Here is a 22862-nt window from a genome sequence, read left to right as displayed (position 1 = left end):
AAGAATGGGATCCTATCAAGACAAGGCTCTACAATATTAGGTAGAACTTCTCACAATCTTCAAGACCCATGCCTACACAAAAGGGGTATCTTGCTACAACACAATCCATGATGCCTACAAGGGTTACACTTCAATTTCATACTGTTTTTAGGTCATACAAGACTCATCAAAGTCAAACAAAGTACCGGTAGCAAGGTCTCATGTCCATTCCTTAAGAAACTCACCCAATTAGGCCTAGTGGCTTGTAGCCCTATTTAGTGGGTAAAGGGAACTTAAGTCCCGATTATCCCATGTTGGTATTTTGGTTATGTTGATATGGTTTTGTCATTGATGTCAACACCTATTAAGACTTAAGACTTATCAACTCTGGTACTTTGGAGAATTGGCAATGTTCACCGGCAAGCAAGTGACTTTATGCATTGTCATCGGTATCTGGTTCACTAGTAGGGTATAATGTTCACCGGTACTTGGTTATGTTGAAGACATCATTTGGAAACTTTTTCTTGGAGATTTTTTCATTGGTATATTCAAATTTGCATATTTTCTGTTACCAACATATAGGTCCAGGATAAGCATCGACAGGCTTATCTATTCCAGATCAGCACGACACGCTATGGAGATGATTTATTATTGGTGTAAATCCATTAAGACAACATGTTGTATTGGTTACTGCATTGGTCATTGATTTACTTGTAAATTTTTTTTATTGTAATATCTTTTAGAGCCGACCTACTAAAATTGGTCTTCGATTATGGTATAAATGTAAGATCTTATTTGTAAGATCAATATATGAATGTGAGAAGGATTGTAATTGGGAATATGCGAGAATAAGAAGAGCTATACATGCATACATAATTTGAAGGCTGAAAGAAAGTTTTGTGAAGGCATATGAGAACTACACCGGTACTGAATCCAACATATAAAAGTGCTAGTTTGAGCAGTACATCATTATTGGATTTTACCATCCAATTGTAGTTAGTGTGACTCCTATTTGTGTTTGAGCAGTGAGCTCTAGGCGCTTGGCCTTTCTGCATGTGCAGACCCCATTTGTATACACATACTATCTGCAGTAGTATCATCTGATTGTGGGTAAGGTTTCCCACTATGGTTTTTCCCCTTACAGGGTTTCCACGTATAAATATTGGTGTTATGTGTTGTGGATGTTATTGTCCTTTTGTTTCATCCATTAATCTCTACCAGTACTACAATTAACTGATAAACTGTCTACTGAGAATTAACTTTGGTTAAGTAGTTTTTGGTTTGAATTTATTAGACAAATGATTCACCCCCCTCTCAGTTGTCTCAGGGACCTAGCAATTGGTATCATAGCTGTCATCTATACACTTCTGAAGTTTCGGTTAGCACCATTAGAACTAGTAGAGTCACTTCTGAGTGAACTCTACTCACATATTGATAACTGATGGAAATATGCAATGGATTTAGAAAGAATATGGTGGATTTGCAAGATTCAGATATGTTAAGTATGAGACTAGGAATAATGATGAGAAACGACAGATTGAAGAAGCTGTCATCTGTACACTTCTGAAGTTTCGGTTAGCACCATTAGAGCTAGCAAAGTCACTTCCGAGTGAACTCTACTCACATATTGATAACCGATGGAAATATGCAATGGATTCGGAAAGACAAATAAGAGAAAGCAGTCTAGTCCATCTATTTCCTGACATGTCCATAGCTAAAATCAAGGAGCATCTGACCACATACAATTCTAAATTTCTTGTGAAATAGAGAGCCTTAAAATTAATGAATGGGCTATATATTGATGTGGAGAATGAGACTAAGGCCAAGTGGCAAGAGATCTTCAAACAAAAGGATGTCGGTGAACAATCTCAAATTGAAATTGTTGATGTCATTGAGCAAGACCCAGATGTCACCGAGCAAGGTCCAGACCTGGTTGACATTGTACAAATCAATGAAGATGTAATGGATGAAGCAACACCAGAGCAGGAAATGATTGAAGGCACCACTTTTGCAAAATTTGTCTCTAGTGAATCTGTCTTAGAACAAGTTCAGCCTTATCCACCGGTGAAGCCACCATTCTCAACCGAAGCTCCCAAGGACACCAAACAAGATACAGGTAACAAATCTAAAGCTACAACAGATACAACCAAAGATCGGACATCTCAAGCACATACAAGCACTGCAAATATTACAACTAAGACCCCTATCACTGAGCCACCCAAAGACACTGCAATGGCTACAAGAACAGACCAAAGTGTTGCATCTATTGAGAAACCTATCGAGGGTCAGCAAGCCTCACAAGCACTTGTCTTAGTGCCACAGACCAAAGGAAAAGAGAAGAAGGTGAGAAAGCATGGTTTTAAATTTGACTTATCTAAACCGATCGTGTTGCCCAGTGTAGACATTTCCAAATTGAAAGGGCAAGCACTTACTGAATTCGGTGAACTATGCAAAGCAAAGGCCGAATAGGAGAAGCAACTGGCCATACAGAAAAAGAATAAAGTACTTCAGAAGGTTAGGACACTACTAACAGAAATGCTACCATCAGCAACAGTGTCAACCGATGCAGCCATCCATATCCAATTGGATGAACTCCTTAATCAGATTGAAACATCTGGAGTTGATGCATCCAAGTACTTAAGAAAGCTCAAGGATAAAGAGCTTATAGCAAAAATGATAGAGGAAGTACAAAAACCAATTGCTGTTGGCAAGGTAAAACTTGTCAAATTCATTGCTGAGTTGTCCCCTCAACTCAAGCACATTCTTTATTTATTCTAGAAATTGTGAACATTTTCTTTATTTATTAAAGATATCAAAAATAAAATTGATGCAATTGAGAAAGAGATCACTGATCTCTCATCTAAGTTGACCATTGAGCCTAATTTAGTTCAAAAATTTTACAAAAAGCTAGAATAGCTCATGGCTCAACATTTAGAACTGAGGACTAAAGAGCATAAAATTAGGATGGATATAATGACCCTTCAAACATTATTCCTTCCTCATCTCTCATCAGTACAGGAACAGATCAACCGAGCTACACGCTTATCAACTACACAAGAGGGAAGCCCTCTTGATCGCTTAATATCACTCTTATCTGATATTCAAGCACAAAACTCATTAATGGAAAGTGTCAAGGACTCACTCTCAGTCGCCCTCACCGACGCCCGGACCAAGTATAAGACTATTTTTGATCAGTTACCGCCTCCGGATGGAAATTAAGTTTTTAATGTTTGTCAAAAAGGGGGAGTAATATTATGATACTACAAAGAGGAAAGCCCAGCAAAGGGGGAGTAATTCTACACTTGGAGAGTAATATAGTTTTGATAACACAATTTTGAGTATTATATACAAGGGGAGTATACCAAGAAGAATATACAGAGCATTCAGAGCACACAAGTACAAAACAGAACCGAACATGCAAAATTCAGAGTTATGTATAGAATAATGATAAGGGGAGTATATCTGCATATACTATTTTATTGACTATTGTATATATTGTCAAATATAGTCATTTTGCAAGTATATAGTTTTTGAGTTATGACTTTGTAAGTAGTTTTTGTCAAACATCTCAACTAATGTCAAAAGGGGAGATTGTTACTACTTATCAAATTGCCATTAGTTTCATATCCAAAGTCATACTATATATTCTAGTCAGTTATTATTACTGAATCATGCAGTCGGTACACACAGAGAAGTCGGTATGAACAGTCTAGTCAGTTACAGAAGAAAGCAGTCACAAAACGTAGTATTCACCGAGCTGTTTACCAAGTAAAGTTTCATGGCTACCGAGTGGTAAAGTTAGCTCACTGAGTGAAACATTTTACCAGATACATTGAACCTGGACATGCACATGAAAATGTGTTACAAGATCAAGGCACATCTAACCATTTTTTGCATTGGAAATTGCATTAGGAGATTGTGTATGATTACAAGGTCAATCTAACCAATGAGATATTTTGTTTAGTTATTCATTCGAAGAATCTTTTTGTAATATCGAAGCAATGAATCAAATCATCGCTGTAAGAGATCTATTTATACAACATGATTCTAGGGTTAGATATGATATATACAACAAGAGATACAAGTGTGTGTGTGTATGCATGAAGGAAGACTGTTACAGAGACACAGAGAGGTCACCGAGAAGGTTATCAGTGAACAGTCAAAGAATAGAGTAAACAGAAGGGTTTACCGAGTTTCATTATGGGTTACCAAGGTATGCTACAAGCTAGGTAATCTTATTCAGAGCACATAGAATCGGCTTTAGCATTTTAGATGTAAAGTTGCAGATATTTGTAATGATCTTATTGTAATATTTTGAAGTTGTAAGAGAAACCTTTAATAGGGTAAAAGACTCTAACCAAGTCTATAAATTGTAAATCCTTTAACCAGGTGCTACACTTATATAGTGTTGTAAAATCCTTTAGTAAGGTAGATCTAACTGATCTTGATACTCTTAACAGGGTAAGCTATCAGAAATAGCTAAATGTAGCTCTAACCAAGCATTCTTTATTATTGTAGTAGTGAAGTTGTGGGTGCCATCCCCACTGCAGTTTTTCTCTCTAACCAAGAGTTTCTGCGTGACCAAAATATATGTGTTATGGAGTGAATCATGTATGATTGTTATCTATTGATTTTATTTTATTTTATGTTATTGCACTATTCTGTTTATGCATAACAGTAAGGTTAATATCAAAGAAAAGTTTTGGAGTACTGATTCACCCCTCCCCTCTCAGTACATTAGCTTTCTATATTGGGCCTAACAATATATATATATATACACACAAGCTCTATAGATAGATAAATGATAAAAAAATTTAATGTGTACACATGAAATCAAGAACATGCACACTTTTACATATAATATGATCATGTATAAGAATTTAAAATTTAACATATATGAAACTTTTTGTAATTAATCATCAAGTGACACACATGACTTAAGGGGATTGGCCTAAAGTTAGGACATGTGGCTTAAGGGGATCAAACTAGAAATAGGATAATTTTGGCTTAAAGGGATAGGCCTAAATAGGTCGTAATTAAATTTAGCATCTACAAATTTTGTAATTAATCATTTAAGACACATGACTTAAAGGGATTGGCCTAACTAGGACAAGTGGCTTAAGGGGATGGGCCTAATTAGGATGTATGTGGCTTAAGGGGAAGAAACTTTAAATAAGAGACACATGTGGCTTAAGGGGTATGGTTGTAATAATATACATGTTAAAAGGGGTGTACATGACCTCGTAATTTCATGTACGTGCATTTCCTAATTACATGTGTCTTAAGGGGACATGGTCGAAATTAAATTAAATTTGATCATAATTACTTAATAAATTGAATATATAGTTAATAGGACCTATTACATGCTATTTAATATATGGCATTTAATAATATATATAGTTAATAAGTCCTAGTATGTTAAAAGGGGAATTGTCGTAATAGTATGTTAAGAGGCCCGTATGGTTGCAATTAGTTAATTTAATGTACTTAGAATAGGAAATTCAAATTTAGCATCTGCAAATTTTGTAATTAATCATTTAAGACACATGACTTAAAGGGATTGGCCTAATTAGAATGTATGTGGCTTAAGATGATCTATAGGCCAAATTAGGATGTATGTGGCTTAAGGGGATTGGGCTAAATTATAGGATGTATGTGGCTTAAGATGATCTATAGGCCTAATTAGGATGTATGTGGCTTAAGGGGATACGCCTAAATTATAGGATGTATGTGGCTTAAGATGATCTATAGGCCAAATTAGGATGTATGTGGCTTAAGGGGATAGGCCTAAATTATAGGATGTATGTGGCTTAAGTGGATAGGTCTAAACTATAGGATGTACGTGCATTTCCTAATTACATGTGTCTTAAGGGGACATGGTCAAAATTAAATTTAATTTGATTATAATTAAGTTTAATAAATTGAATATATAGTTAATAGGACCTATTACATGCTATTTAAGAGGCCTGTATGGTTGTGATTAGTTAATTTCATGTACTTAGAATAGGAATTTCAAATTTAGCATCTACAAATTTTGTAATTAATCATTTAAGGGACATGACTTAAAGGGATTGGCCTAATTAGGATGTATGTGCCTTAAGATGATAGGCCTAATTAGGATGTATGTAGCTTAAGGGGATAGGCCTAGATTATAGGATGCATGTGGCAAGTAAAGGAAGGAAGAACTACTTTAAATATAGGACACACATGTGACTTAAGGGGATCATTTTAAATAAATAATTACGACTGGGATCCCCTTAAGACACGTGCATGTCCTAATTACATGTGTCTTAAAAGAAGACTTGGTCAAGTAATTCTATTTAATTTGATCGCAATTACTTAATTTCATATATAGTTAATAGGACCTATTATGCTATTTAATTTATGGCATTTAATAATATATATAGTTAATAGGTCCTAGTATACATTAAAAGAGGTATGATCATAATAGTATGTTTTAAGAGGGGTATAGTCATAATTAGTTAATTAGTTAATTTCGTGTACTTAGAATAGGAATTATAAATTTAACATCTACAAATTTTGTAATTAATCATTTAAGACACCTGACTTAAGGGGATGGACGTATGTACACAATACATGAGATCTTATGTGGTCAAGTTGGGTCATGAGGGATACATGTTGTGTACATAAATGTTAAAAAGGTGGCATTGTGTCCTAAGGGGCTGTCCACGCATGTGTTTAAACTAGATATATATGTCTTAAGGGGATGCAAGCCTAATTGGGACATGTGGCACTTGAAAGGGGATCAAAATAGTTATTAGGACATGTTGTGGCTTAAAATGGGAATGAGACATAGATTAAGGGGACACACATACATGGTCTAATGTACATGCATGACCCCTTAGGAGCACATAATATGATGCCTTAGGACACCATGTGATCCTATGGGGTCATACATGTACATGGTCCTATAAGGGGTTGAACACATGAATCAGAGCATGTGCATGTGTGTGACGAGCCTTTAGGACCACATTGTGTTCTAAGGGGTCACACATGTGTTCTAACACATGTGTGACCTTAGGACCACATATGAGCCCTTTTAACATCCTATACTTAGTGTATACAATATACCCCGACTACTAGGATGGTAAAAGGGGTCATATGTGGTCCTAAGGGGTCACACATGTGTTCTAACACATGCATGCATTCTAACTCATGGTATAATATGGACATAGCTCAAACTAAATTATAGGACACATGTGGCTTAAAAGGGGAATGAATTTGAAAATAGGAGATGGCTTAAGGGGATAAACGCATGTGTTCTACAATGTACATGTGCGACCCCTTAGGACCACATATGACCCCTTAGGGTGAACTGTGTGATCCTATGAGGTCATATTACACATATATATGGTCATAGAAGGGGTTGAAAGCATGAGTTAGTTCACACGTGCATGTGTGACAGGCCTTTGTAGAACCACATTGTGTTCTAAGGGATCGTCATATATGTGATCCTAAGGGATCGAGCACGCATGTGTTAGAACACATGTGTGACCCATTAGGACCACATATGAGCGGGCTAAATTAACATCCTAGTAGTTGGGGTATAATTGTATACCCCAACTAAGTTAGGATGTTAATATGGCTCATATGTGGTCCTAAGGGGTCACGCATGTGTTCTAACACATGTGTGATCCCTTAGGATCACATATATGACTCCTTAGAACACAATGTGGTCCTAAAGGACCGTCACACATGCATTCAACCCCTTAGGACCATATACATGTATGACTCCATAGGATCGCACATAGTGTCCTAAGGGGTCATGTATGTGGTCCTAAGGGGTCACACATGTACATTAGAATGTGCATGCGTGACCCCTTAGGACCACATACATGATCCCTTTGGATACTATGGTTGATCCTATGGGGTCATATGTGGTCGTAAAGGGTTGGACGTGATGTTATCCTATGTGGTCATAGGGGGTATGTTGTATACAATTTAGATGTTTTAAATAGTTTCTTTTTTGTTGTAATTTTTTGGTTTTCATTTTCATTTTTATTTTTGTTTTTATCTTGTAAATTAAATGTTTTGGTTTTGATTTTTTTGGGGGTCTTGGTTTTGTTTCAAGGTTTTCAACATTTTTATTAAATTTATTTGTTTTAAAAAAATCCTAATCTAATCAATTCATAAAAAAAATTCAAACTAAATTTAACTAATTTTTAAACTAAAAACATACTTTTCTAATGAAAAAAATAATTATTAAGCTAAAAATAATTTTTTTCTAACAAAAAAAATAATTTAAAAAAAATAAATTTAAAACTAAAAATCTAATTTTTTAACTAAAAATCTAATTTTTTAACTAAAAAATTAATCTAAATATGAATTATTGAATAAAAATGGGTATTGGGTGTACCTGGAAGACTTGCAAGCGGGTTGCTAGCAATTTCTGGGAGGGCTCCACTCCTTCAATCGGGATCATGTATGGCAAAAATGAACCCCATTTCATTTTTAAAAAAAATTATATATTCAAAACGCGTTCCCGTGTTGAAATGAAATGGGATCCCGTTTTGGGTTCTAGGCTCGAGATCCCGGGGTCCACGGGATCCCGTTTTGTCTCCTATTCACTCCGCCCGATTTCCACTTTTTAACTAAGTCCAAAACTTCCACATTAAGTGGACACAACTTCTTGCACTTACCCATTATATTATATATCATATAATATATATTATATTATATAATATAATATATATTATATAATATAATATATTATATATTATATATTATATTATATATTATATTATATTATATTATATATCATATTATATATTATATATAATATATATTATATATAATATATATTATATTATATAATATATTATATATTATATTATATTATATATCATATTATATATTATATATAATATATATTATATTATATATTATATATTATATATTATATTATATTATATATCATATTATATATTATATATAATATATATTATATATAATATATATTATATTATATAATATATTATATATTATATTATATATTATATATTATATTATATATTATTATATATATTATATATTATATCATATAATATAATATAATATAATATAATATATAATATATAATATATAATATATAATATATATATTTTTAATATAATATCCCATTAATATTGGATATATGAAATTATCAGATATCCGATTTGCTCGGGTTTTTGTCATGGCAAGATGTACTGACGTCCAAGCCAACCAAAAAGTCAACACGTATTTTTCGCGTTTTTAAGCAAGTGGAGAAGGCTATTTTTTTCATATCACCACTTTTTGGCACACCACGATCCTGCACATACCCTTGGTTTTTGAGTAGGGGTTGAAATACTTTTCTGAAGGAAACTTTTGCCTTCTACATACTCGATAGTTTCTGGTTTGTTGCAAGAATCTATAGTGGATACAGATTGGATTTGAGTAGATAGCATTGGATTTTGGGTTTTGGTCTTGATTCTACATACTCCTAATATTTATTTCCTTTTAATGTAATATATTTTAGTTTCGGCCTCTTATCAAGCAAAACAAATATTAAATATTGAACTACAATCATAAACATCTATGACTAATCTTTCTCACAATAATTCATCAACTCTAAAAATTTATTTTTAAAAGAATGCTATTAAATGCGATATGAAATTCAATTGTTCCTTGTAGATATTCAAAAGTTTTGTTTATTATTTTCTCAATGTTCTTGTTCAAGGTTTCTTGAAAACAAACTTACATGACTTACTACATGTGTTGTGTTGAGTTTAATACAAACCATGTATACATAAGGCTTCCTAAAAAACTATGCTAAGGAAATGTATTCATAAATTCTTCTTCTTCATGTGTCTTTCAACGCATTTATAGCAATAAGATTTCAACATTTTCTATCAAAGTAGTTACCATATTGTAGTCTTCTATCTTTTAAACTTCTTGAGAATATTTTTAACATATATTTCATAACAAAGATGATTTTTTTCCCTTCTAGTCTCTTCAAGTATAATGCCTAAAAAAGAACAAATTTCACTATAATTTGTCTTCTCAAACTCAACAACTAATCTAGAATTAATCAAATCTAATAATTCAAAATAACCTACTCCTAGATTAAGACCATTAACATGCAAATCTAGAACAATAATGAGCTCACTAATATTATTAATTTGGACATTTAAATCGACGTAGTAGTGAAGATATATTTTATTCTACAAGAAACCATCAAACCTTTCATGTAAAATGCTCTTGAGGATTATTTTAACTTGTACAAAGTCTTCTTGAATCTACGTACTAGTTGCTTCTTCCCTTGTTCTATATATCCTTTATTTGTTGTGTTGGCTACATGCAAACCTCCTCTTTTGATAACTTAATGAAAAACTTTATTTTGATTGATGCATTTGAATATCTAATATTGATGAGATAGCCACTTGAAATATTATGGAGGCTATTTTTACTACACTTGAGGAAGCGTCATGATAGTATAATTCTATAATTGGTTAAATTCCTTCATGACTCATTGATTTTTATATCATTTGATCGATCAGTTAGGAATTAGTGTTCACATGGATAATAATGTGCTTTAGAGTGAATAGGATGAAGTGAGTTGTAGAAATAACTTGTGTAAGTATTATAGGTGAGAAAATAATTATTTGTTAATTGATTGTGATTTATTCATTTGTATTATGACATTTAAATAAATCGTTTATAAAAGGGGTTTGTTATAAGAGATTTTGTTCTTATAAATTTACATATATATATTATTGAAGAGCAATATTAAAAAATATAATATTATTTGTATATAAAATTTTCTATTTGCTTTGCATAATTTCTCAACATAGTATCAAAGTGGATAGATCATATTAGGAATTTTTAAAGTTTTCTAAGGAGATCATCTATTTTCTAATTATTGTAGAGGATTAGAGAGAATCAAAAGATATTCAAAAGGTGTATTCAAAGATAATTGCTTCGACCCAAGAGTTAAAGTTGTTGCTAAGGAATGAATATAGTCACCACCAAAGGAAAAAAAATGCCACCACATTGGATGTAACTATCGTATTAAAAAAAGTGATAACTATTTAGAAAATTTATGGAATAATCATTGCATCTCCTCATTGATTGAGATTTCATGTTGGATAATATTTTTAGTGAGATAATTCAATTTTTAGATGGAGCATTTGTAATGAAATAACTTGCGCAAATATTTTGCTAATAATTTACAATAGATGAGAATAGCAAGCCACTTTGTGGGAGCAAAGCTACAAATATCTGAAATAGGAACATAATTCATAATTTGATAAACAAATAAGACTCATTAACTCTTATATATACCATAGTTCTACCTAGGATATCACCCAAGATAACTTAGATAAGTACATATAAGCTCTAGGCTGATCTAAATAACTAAAATAATAATATTGACTCCCTAACCTTGATGGCTTAACTTATATAGCTATATATAAGCTCTAGGTTGTTCCAAATAACTAAATAATAATATTGACCCCTTGACCCTGATTTACTTAAGCTAAATGGATGACTGTAAGAAGTTGAGTCCCACTTTTGGGCAAAAAGTGGAACTGTTTTCCCTATTTTTCAATTTTTTTGTCGATTGATGTCAAAATTTGAGGCACTTAGAGATTGAATCTCAAAAAACTTCAGTAATAGAAAATGTAGTGCTCGAAGTCTAATTTTCAAATATGTAATTTATTTCAATACCCACGTGGTAGAAATTGCTTTTTAGTTGGCATGTTAAAAAACCACTTTTTCAAAATGCATGTTTCAGGACCATACCACACATGTACGACCACCATATTTTGACGTAAATAAATGATTTTTTGCAAATCCTACGGGGAAAAGATACCTAAGACATTAAATATTGATGAAAATATTTTTTCTTAATTTTTATTGAATATATATTTTTTTATTAATTTTTACTTGACTATAAAGTACATTTTCAAAACATCAGGTGTACGGCCACCATAATTCGATGAAAATTTCATATTTTTAATTTTATTTTTTTAATATTCAAAATAATTGTATGTGGATTGATGTCGTATAATTTATTTTTCAAAAAACCTAAAAAACTAAAAGTTATTAAAGTTTTACTGAACCTCACTATTTTACATTTAGGTACCACTTTTTATTAATAAATAATGCAAAAATAGTAAAAATAATCATATCACTATGAAATTTTTATTTTTGAAATCAAGACAGTGATAACTCTAATGGGTTTTCGTTTCATCAAAAAATATGATCAAGAAGACCTTCAAAAAATTATGGCAAGGTGGAAATCTGGTATTTTAGTGCCTTAGCCATTTTTTTGGGAGGTCCAAACATAGGCTTGGTCCCACCAAGCCTAACACAAAACCAAACCGAGGCATAGGTGTGTTTCCTACTCCATCTTTTATGAAACGGGCACCCGTTTTGAAATTTGTAGCATTTTAAGAAATGTGTGCCCGTTTCTAGAAATGTGTGCCCATTTCTAAAAATTGTGCACCCTTTTCTTTGCGGTGGTCCAATCCTAAACAAGCACCCATTTTTTAAAACGTGCACCCCTTTTATTTTTATGGGTCAGGGCCAAGAAGCTTAACGGGTGTCCGTTTCTTAAAAAAACAGGTGCTCGTTTCTAGAGGAAATTTTTTTTTCTCGTGAACTTCCGCGGAATTGGGACCCAACTTCTTGCATTGACCCAGATTTTGATGGTTATTCATAGGGTATGATTGCTAACAGTGTACTCCTTATGGGAGGCACCTAACTATGCTACAAATGAGGCATACATACCTTAGCCTCTTGTGGGATTTGAACTTGTGAAATCTCTTTCAAGGCCATAAGTTTTCCACCACTAGGCCAACTCAAGTTGTATAGTTATTGATAGAAAAGAGGAGAGAAGACAACCAATAAACTACTAGGAGGAGGAAGAGAAAGGGAAAAGTTGGAAGAAAGTTGTATCTGCAGTTAAGTCTACTAACCTTATGTGCTAAATAAAATCATAGGTAGGCTCTTCAAAACATTAAAATAAAACTAAAGGTAGAGGAAAAAAACCATTTGTTGGGGCCAAGGTTGAGGAGGCACAAGCAGTTCATCAATTGCTTATCCTCAATTTGATTTCAAGAATCCTCTTCTATAAGTCTTTATTCTTCTTATTTTCTTTCTAGTTCTTTTCTTTGGGTTGCATTCTCAGCAAAGCACAAAGAAAGTTTAGCTCATATAATTTTGGTTTTAGAGTATTTTTCAGTTTGTAACAACAAAAATACTTCTTTCAAATTCAATTAAAGTTGTGGTTCATTCAAAGTGTCTCTTGTTTTCCTATTGTCAATGATTGATTTGATTTAGTTACTGTGATTTCCTATTAAATCAATTAATTTGTCTCATTTTGGTAAGATGAAACAAGAATTTTCATAATTAGTACATGTTATATGTCGTGTTTTATCAATCAAGTTAGTATTGTGAAACCTAGTTTCCTTCAGGCAAACTTTGAAAAGAATACCTTCATATGAAACACTATTTTACTTTGTGATCTTACTCAAGTTGTGAGAATATTTATGCCTTTTTTGGGTCATATTGTATGTGAAAAAGTAGTTGTTTTAGACCTAAGTCTTGGTGCATCACCTCTTGATAGTTGTAGTTTTTTAGTTCAATAAATCTTTCTCTCTTTTCCCAAGCAAATTCCAGTAGTTTTAGGAGTTGTTATAAGGGAACCAACCCATAATCTGGAGATTCACCTTTGTTATGAGCAACCTACAGGCTCAAAGGTTTTTCCATGTTGCACAAGGTTGTTGAGATTTAGAGCTTTTGTGTACAATCCTTCGTGGCATCAAGGCCATTGAGAAAAACCTAGGAATGTTAGATATGCAATTTATATAAGGGGAGTAACTAACTTTAAGTTCATCTATGATGCAAAGGTGCATGGCAATCTTGCATCTCTCAAATATATTATTTTTAATGTTTTTTTGTTATAGTCAGGTGGTTAAAAATAAATGTAAGCTTTTATAGGTCTCCATGTACCTAGTAAGTGTTGAATGGGGTATAAGGGGTTGAAAATATCTAATATTTGTGGCTTGTGTGTACAAAAAATTGTAATTTATAAGAATAGACACCTTTTATATCATTTATAACCCTAAAATCATAAAAATACCCTTCTTGGCATGAGACCAATGAAGGGGAAGTGTCATGAACACATATTTATTGAGTAGTTACATAAAAACTATGAAAAGATACCTTTTTAGGAACCCACTTTGGGAAAAAAAGAGACCTTTCGGGAGCCCTCATGAGGATGTTGAATGATCATCTATTAGCTATGCATTTCTTTTTTTGATAGCCATGTATTTTTTGGATCATCAAGAGGGAGAATGGGCACAAAGATGCTATGAAAGGGAGGCTTGCCCTAGAGGTTATACATTACATGGATGTAAATATGAAGGTATAGTAATAAATCACAAGAATGCATGTCAGGTAGAATTATTCTTCAATTCAAGATTTTAATCTTTTAAATACTAAGGCATAGCAATAAATCAACCAAACACTATGGAATTGATCTTCGATAAAAAGATGCAAATCTTGAATTGAAGAATAAATCTATAAACACAAATATAATGATAAATATATTAAATTAATAATAATAATTACATAAACAAATGCAAATACAAATCGAAACAAATGTATAAGATTTGTTAATAGACTTTTGATTTATTTATGATATTGAATGGTTCTTAATGAGCCCAACATCAAAAAGAGATAAGGCTGCAACGAATTTATAAACAAACCTCCATTAAAAAATGTATTAAATTTATATAAAAATAATAATTAGAAATTAGTAGAAATTAATGCAAACTTTTGCATTTATGAATATATAATTATATTAAAACAATTCCATTGGCCGAAAACTTTTTCATAAATATTAATAAAGCACTTAGAAGTGAAGCTTTACTTTTTTCATAAATAATGATAACGTGTTTAATTTGGTGTTGGTGTGAGCCAACGAGACGACATATTCAGACAGATCTTACTAGGAAAATACCTTGATTAACAAATCAGAAGAGATGCTGTTTCCAAAAACCTGTAATAAAATCATAATAAAGTGGCTGGCATAATCGCATTGATCTTAAATATAAAAGAAAGTGGTATAGACGGTTACTAAAAACAACCTAAAAAATTGCCTAAAAATTGCCTAATAAAGTGGCTGGCAGAATTTTGATAGGCGGCTATAAAGACAATGACCTTGACAGTTATCTGGTGCGCAATGAAGATGCATCCATTTTCACTCTATTTTGGCTGGATGTGGCATTCATCAAAAACTATTATTTTGGTTGCTTGCATTCATCACTACTCTTCGGTGGGCATACGAACTCACCACTTTTTGAACTATAAATAGAGTACTTCCTGCGCTTCAAAGCATTCCAACACAAGCAACGCAAGTAATCTTGTTAACTTCTGAAAGGTATTGATAGAAACAGTTCTTATTCAAGTCTAAGATTAGTTCAGTTTACATCCATTCATTTCATATTTGATTGAAAAAGTTCTTATATAAACCTATTGTTTGTAGGTAGTAATACTCTTTGTTTGTGCAGGTAAAGTCTTGGAAGCAAGTGAGGAAAGATGGAGATGAAGAAAGTGATGATGATGGTGATGATGATGAGCAAGTGTCTGGAGAGTGACCCAACATGCAGCCCGGCATTCATCACTACTCTTCGGTGGGCATACGAACTCACCACTTTTTGAACTATAAATAGAGTACTTCCTGCGCTTCAAAGCATTCCAACACAAGAAAAGCAAGTAATCTTTTTAACTTCTGAAAGGTATTGATAGAAACAGTTCTTATTCAAGTCTAAGATTAGTTCAGTTTACATCCATTCATTTCATATTTGATTGAAAAAGTTCTTATATAAACCTATTGTTTGTAGGTAGTAATACTCTTTGTTTGTGCAGGTAAAGTCTTGGAAGCAAGTGAGGAAAGATGGAGATGAAGAAAGTGATGATGATGGTGATGATGATAGTGATGATGATGAGCAAGTGTGTGGAGAGTGACCCAACATGCAGCCCGGCAGGAAGGTTCTTTTGCAACTCAGGGAGGTGCTGCAGTAAGGTCAACTGGTGTGGGAGCACTGCAGACTACTGTGGAAGGCAAAACTGTATTGGGCAGTGCTGGCCCAATACATAACATCTCAGGGAGGTGCTGCAGTAAGTTCAACTGGTGTGGGAGTCACTTCCCTTAAATACATAACATCTCTTCTTACAATAACTAATCGCACCATGCCCCTCCACAATAACCCTAGAGCAAGTGTTGAAAACTAGAGAATGTTAAAAGCAATAGTATCTTCTTGAATGATCCCTAAAGCAAGTGTTGAAAACTAGAGCATGTTAAAAGCTGTATCTTGAATGATCCCTAGAGGAATGGTGAAAACTGAAGCATGTTATTTATATGTTTGGTTTTGCTGTTTGTTATTTTCTCTTTTTAATACTTTTTATTCGAACAAGAACAATTTAACGAGCCACCCATATTAACAAAATTATTAAACAATAATTTTAAATATAAAATATTCAAATGTCTTTATGATTATTATTATTTTTTAATTTCTTTCTCAACATATAAATCGATAAATATACAGATTCTCATTTTAAAATAGAAAGATCAATATTATATCGTTATACAAATTTCCATGATACTTTTTACAAATAAAAGGTTAATAAGATATAAATTCATATTAGGATTACTATGCTACCATTCTACTAGATACAACAATATACACAATCTGAGTTTTCATTTCAAATATTTTTACTGTCAATCATAGCTACTTAGACATATTCATCTTGCCTAAGTACTAGCAATCATGTTCAAATGTCCAACTATAGGAGAGAGATAATCATCTAAACACTTTACCCTCCAACCATAGACTAGGCAGTGACCCACTCAACTTCCCATGAGAAGCAATGAGCCTTCATAGAGGGTGATAGATATGGATGTTTGTAGAAGAGACAATTTTGAGAACCAAGTGCAAATATTAAAAATTATAGACACTCATCACATGCATCCTATTATGAAATTCTTCTAGATCCTCTATACATAACATGATATTCAACTAACATGGACCTCGCGGTACAATAGATGATATATATAGCTATATAGTGTCACTTTGGCCAAAGCATTCAATTATTAATCATATAAATATGGGTTAGCTATTTACAACACTTCTATCTCTTGATTCTTCCTAATGCATTAATTAATTATATGAAAAATAAGGTATAGACCAAAACAGAAATTTACCATTGGATACCAAACTCCTGGTATACCTTGCTATGAGATGGTCCTACTAGTTTAGGCATATAATTTTAAGTATTTATTGGTGTATATAAGCTATTGAAATCAATTATCCTACTATAACCTATCTTTAGATGGTCTTGTTTGCCTTCAATATACAATATGATCATTTATACAAGGTATGCAAGTTAACCGCTATTATTCAACATCTTGGTATCCTATAGCCTAAGATGGTTGAATTATAGAGTAAAAGATAGTACACAAAAGTTTCAAAATTGTTATAGCCAAACCCTTAGCATAGTCTACCCACCTCTAATTTATTTATGCAATATTTTTGAAATATAAAACAAAATCAAAACCTAATATATCCTATTCCTAGATTGGTCTTGATACTCATAAACTATGCTCACGATTGAAAGAAAATATGAATTCAAGTGCAAAGACCTAAATGTAATCTTATAGTTATACTCAAGTCTATAAATAATTTTTGTACACAACAATGTAGGTTTATATGTCATGTTACAATTGAAACAATATTCTTAATACCTTATAGTCATTCACCCAACTATTCACACTAAGCAATGGGTTCAAGCACTAGGTATGAATAGAATAATGGATGTCCTTTATTTATTTACATAAGCACACGATTTTATTAATAAATAAGAGAAGAATGGAGACAAAAAAACAATAATGGCTCTCAAGAAAAAGATTATTATTCAAAGAGGGAATTAATAAGAAAGTACAATACAATCCTTATAAAAGGAGATTAGCAACTCTAAAGGTGTGCAACCCTAAAGGTGTGCAACCCTAAAGAAACCCTAAAGGGATAATGTGTATTTAATAATTAGAATAATTATTAAATACCTGCAATATTATTAAATGCCTAAGTTTAGCTTAAGTGTAGAGTATAATAGACTAATAATTAAATAAATAATTATTAGCCACAACATGATAACTCTAAGAATAATAATATTTCCTAAAATGATTGGTTCTATCATCAAGGGCTCATACATGTTATCTACATTGGTAATCTTATGCACATTACCATAAGGAATGACTACTTTCATACAAACACTTCTTAATTTCTTCAGAAAAATAGAGCATGGGAAATAGAACAAAGGGTCAGCCAAAAAGAAGCAGAGAGGGGAGGAGGAGGATAGCTAGTATGAGGAGGATAATGAGACTGATAACAACATGGATACTGAAAGCGAGGAGGTCCAAACCCTCGTGAGCTAGAAACAGAAAATGAAGACTCATAAAACTAAGGATGTGGAAACCAAGAATCGGTCGCCTCTCATGACTGATTCTAAGGATAAGGGCATGATGGGGGAGGATACGACCATGAAAGAAGCTCAGAGTTCTAATGTTAGGGAGGTGGGACTGGAAGTGAATCTTGAGACGGTAGGTGACAAGACCTAGGAAGAGCATCACCTGGATATTGACCTTTGTATCAATAATGGCATGGATAGCTTCAAATAGGTGTTCCTCTGGATGCAAAAGGAAATTACTGGCATTAAAACCAAACAAGCCTAGGAAGCAAGAAAAATTGAGACTTTACAAGCTTTAGGCTCGAGTAAATTCAATTCCCTCCCTGATTGTCTTAGCAAGCTTACCAAAGCTATTGGTAATGCAGAGGAGATCATCAATGCTAATCGCAATAACTTTCTTAGCTTGGAGAACAGAGCAGGGGCCACTGAAAAAAGAATTGATGGAGTTGAGAACACGCTCAAAAAAATTGGTGAGCAAAGTCATAAGATTTTTAAGGCTGCCTCGACTAGTATGGAGGCTCTTATTAGTAAGCTTGAGAATGACCATGGGGATAAGGCTTCGGCAGACATTATTAAAGTGAAGAAACATACCACAAAAGATAAGGAGATAGGGCTTGGGGGAAGAAAGTGGGCGAGCACCAGAAAGATGCAAAGCCATAGCAAGGCAATTGAGGAAATCAAGTGGGCGACTGATAATATGGAACAACTGGAGCTGGAAGCTGCTGAAATGCTTTAGAACTTCACCTAAATTTGGGCTCTTTGTGTCGGTCCTTTTTTTTTACTAGTTGTCTCTAGTTTGCTGGCGTTTTGCTCGTTAGCTATCTTTTTCTTCGGTGTTGTCTTTTGTGTTTTTCTATGCTTTAATGTAAATCTTTTGATCTTTTGGCTGTAATGGGTTTCAGGGGCCCATCAAAACCTATTTTTGTTTGTTCAAAAACACTTCTTAATTTCTTAGTTGTTATAGCACTTGTTGATTTAATAAGGGACTCAATTATTGTTCTCAAGTCCTTTGAAGAGTGTCATATCTCCCATATTTATAGGGAGAGCAATAAGATCACTGACTATTTTGTGAAGCTAGGAGTTTCTATTCCTCTTTTACAATGGTGGGACTCCCATAACCCTCTACCCTTTGATGTTAATGCCATCATTAATCATGAGAGTCAGTAGAGCTAAGGTGGCTCTGCCATTAATGAGTATAATTTTAATAGTTATCATTTCAAAGTGACTTTCACACAAATTTTGGGCAATGTTTTGGGCCCTTTTATTCTCTATCTATGGTGGGGTATGCTTTGTTTCATTCTGCTACTTCTCATTTCCATAGTTTCCTTAATCTTGGATGGTGATAAGAGTCATGTGGAGATAATCTCCTGCTAGGGGATGGAGAGTAATGCTTGGGTCTAGAAAATCTTGGTGGAAGGAGAGGTTAGTCCTTATTAAGAAAAGCTTCATAACTATGATCCATATAGGTAAGCATGGCTTTCATTAAGGGTTGGACGAACTGTATTATGTCTATTTGTGGAAAGGAATTGGAGATTTTGGAGGACTTAATTACGAAATTTTTTGGGTTGTTCATTGATGGTAAATATATTTTTAGAGACAAAAAGGCTTTGGAGGCGGCAATCAACAAATTCTTCAAGAGGGATGAGAGAGATAAATTGGCCAAACACTCTTCACGAGGATATGTCAAGATCTCCATCAAGCCAATTTGGGCCGATAATACTAAGGTAATTATGGGGTAGTTTACTCTTGATGGCAAGTTCACTTGTCTTTTAAGTTATCACTTTATCTTGCTCAACTACTTTCTTCATAAAAAGCAGTTTCCTTTTCATTTTATCTACTTCTTTCTCTTGAGTTTGACATTAGTGAAAATATGAAGAATTATAAGCTCCCTATTCTTATTGAAGGACTGATTTTGTTAATTATGGATCTTGTGAAATCTTTGTTTATCCCCATCAAGCCTAAAAATGCTTTTAAAAACTGTAATAAATACCCTCCCCATATCGAGTGAACAAAGCAGGAAGAGTGTATTGCAGAGGAGGGTGATGAGGATTCTATGAAAATTTACTCAAAACCCCCACTCTAAGGGGAAAGTCGAAACTAAGAATACCTCTACGAAACGAGACAAAGCAATATATATAGTAAATGAGGCCGTACTTCGAGAATAATTTTTTGGCCTAGTTTTTTTTAAGGGTTGTTTGTGGTGCCCTTTCCGTATGAACAAAAATAAAAAGAGGAGGTTAAACCAATATCTAAACTGTGAATTAATTAAAATTTTGAGAATCTCAATGAACAAAAGATAAATAATGAACAGATTATTAAAGTATGTTTGAATCATCAAAATACAAAATGATGCTTATCCTCAACAGAGTTGTTATCCGATTATTTTTTGGGCTAATGGGCTGGTGTGATAGAAAAAGTAAGGCTACAATACTCCACCGTTACCTTTTGAATGTGATGAGTGGTAATATTGTTAGAAGCATAGACTGCTGCCATCATCTGCTACATTTGCATGAGATGTTGTTGCATTTTCCTTCCCCTTTTTGTCTCAAACTGACTTTGTTCTATCCATGGTCCTAGGTTCGAGATCCATGAGCACCACTCTAGGCACATATCAATCTCCGATCGCCTCATTGTAATACACATTGATTTTCTTCAGCTGCAAATCGGAGTCGCCCTCGTAGGATCGATCCCATGTTCATCACATATCACTTCCCAAAACTTTTTCTCTAATTTGGTTACCACACTACCCTCGATGTGTAGTATTTCTCTCATTTTCACAAAGATCGACTTTTAAACCCTTCGTCAACGTCTCCAAAGATGTAAGAACTCTTCGAATTCTGTAATTATGGACGAAACAACTACCTTATGGACACGAAACCACTTCCATTCTAGACTCTTCAAATTTCATAGGCTGCGATTGTAACTACCTTTTCTTTTTTTGTTTCACAGATGTGCTGACATTGTATAGAATGTCTTTCGGGGTAATTATTTTGGCTAATTATTATGTTCTTTTTAACTTATTAATATAACACTTCCATATACTTCATTTTATCATGAAATTTTTAGTTCTTTATCATTATGATGTTACTTTCACTATCATATTTTGAAATCATGGATTGGGTTTGATTAAAATTAATATCATTTAGTAGGACTTTTCCTATCAAATTATTTTTTAATAGCTTAAAAAGCTAATATGTACTTTGCTTTAGAAACAAAAAGTGAGATTGTTGGTTTTTTCTTGCTTGCCGGAAAATAATAACACTATTCAAAATCAAAAAATGTTGAAATACAATCATAAACATCTATGACCAATCTATGTCACAATAATTCATGAACTCCAAAAACTTATTTTGAATGCTATAGAATGTGAAATGAAGTTTAATTGTTTCTTGTAGATATCAAAAAGTTTAGTTTACTATTTTCTCAATATTGTTTGTGCAAGGTTGCTTGAAAACAAACTTACGAGCCTTACTACATGTGTTGTGTTGAGTGTAATATAAACTATGTATGCATTGGCTTCATAGAAAACTATAATAAGGAAATGTAATCATAAAGTTTTCTTCTTCATGTGTCTTTCAACACATTTCTAGCAATAACATCTCAACAACTTTTATCAAAGTGATTACCATATTGTGGTATTCAGTCTTTTAATTTTCTTGAGGATATTATCAATATATATTTCATAACAAAGATGAAATTATTTTTTCTTCTAGTCCCTTACAAGTATAATGCCTAAACAATAATAAATTTCATTATACCTAGTCTTCTCAAGCTCAACAACTAAGTTATAATTAATCAAATCTAACAATTTAAAATCTCCTACTAGGAGATCACATAGTCCAAGTGAACATAACAGGATCTTAAGAGAAATGTATCATGCCAAATATCAAAGCTGAAATCAAGAGTATACCAATGTGGTATAATAACAAAATACTCTAAATCAAACATCACCTGCAAACATCTCCAATCAACATGAAGATAATCATCTCCTACCAGTGTACCTACAAATGTGAAGGACCCTATACAAAAACAAGATGAAGAGCTCCTCCAACATCTACATACTAAGAAGATCATCCACCATCCAATGGCGAATCAACACTGTGCTACCAATAACACCCACTAAATCATGTTACTGAGTCACACATGGCATTGTGACAACCATCTCCTTAATGAAGAACATCTGTGTCTAGAGACACATACAATTAAAAATTCAACAACATCAAGTGAAATCATGAAATCTAAGCAAGAAGATACATATAACTACCAACAAACCACCAATCAAGAATCAATCTTACAATATTAACACATTAGTCTCAAAAGATCCTATTGAAAAGTCTAGCCAATGAATAACCAAGATATCATGGCATCGG

General features: G+C 33.1%; 1 protein-coding gene across 1 annotated transcript in view; it reads left to right on the top strand.

The window, feature by feature from the left end:
- The window catches only part of LOC131876619 (ATP-dependent RNA helicase dbp4-like), a 50335-nt gene extending 31107 nt beyond the window's left edge, over positions 1–19228 (top strand). The window contains exons 2-5 of the mRNA XM_059222059.1: positions 15537–15608; positions 15895–15978; positions 16035–16146; positions 18858–19228. Coding sequence (XP_059078042.1) covers positions 15537–15608; positions 15895–15978; positions 16035–16146; positions 18858–19228 — 639 coding nt within the window. The remainder of the gene's footprint in view (positions 1–15536; positions 15609–15894; positions 15979–16034; positions 16147–18857) is intronic.
- The last annotated feature ends 3634 nt before the right edge of the window (positions 19229–22862 follow it).

This window comes from Cryptomeria japonica, chromosome 6 (assembly GCF_030272615.1).
Source record: "Cryptomeria japonica chromosome 6, Sugi_1.0, whole genome shotgun sequence".
Lineage (NCBI taxonomy): Eukaryota > Viridiplantae > Streptophyta > Pinopsida > Cupressales > Cupressaceae > Cryptomeria > Cryptomeria japonica.
This window is presented reverse-complemented; position numbering and strand designations above follow the sequence as displayed.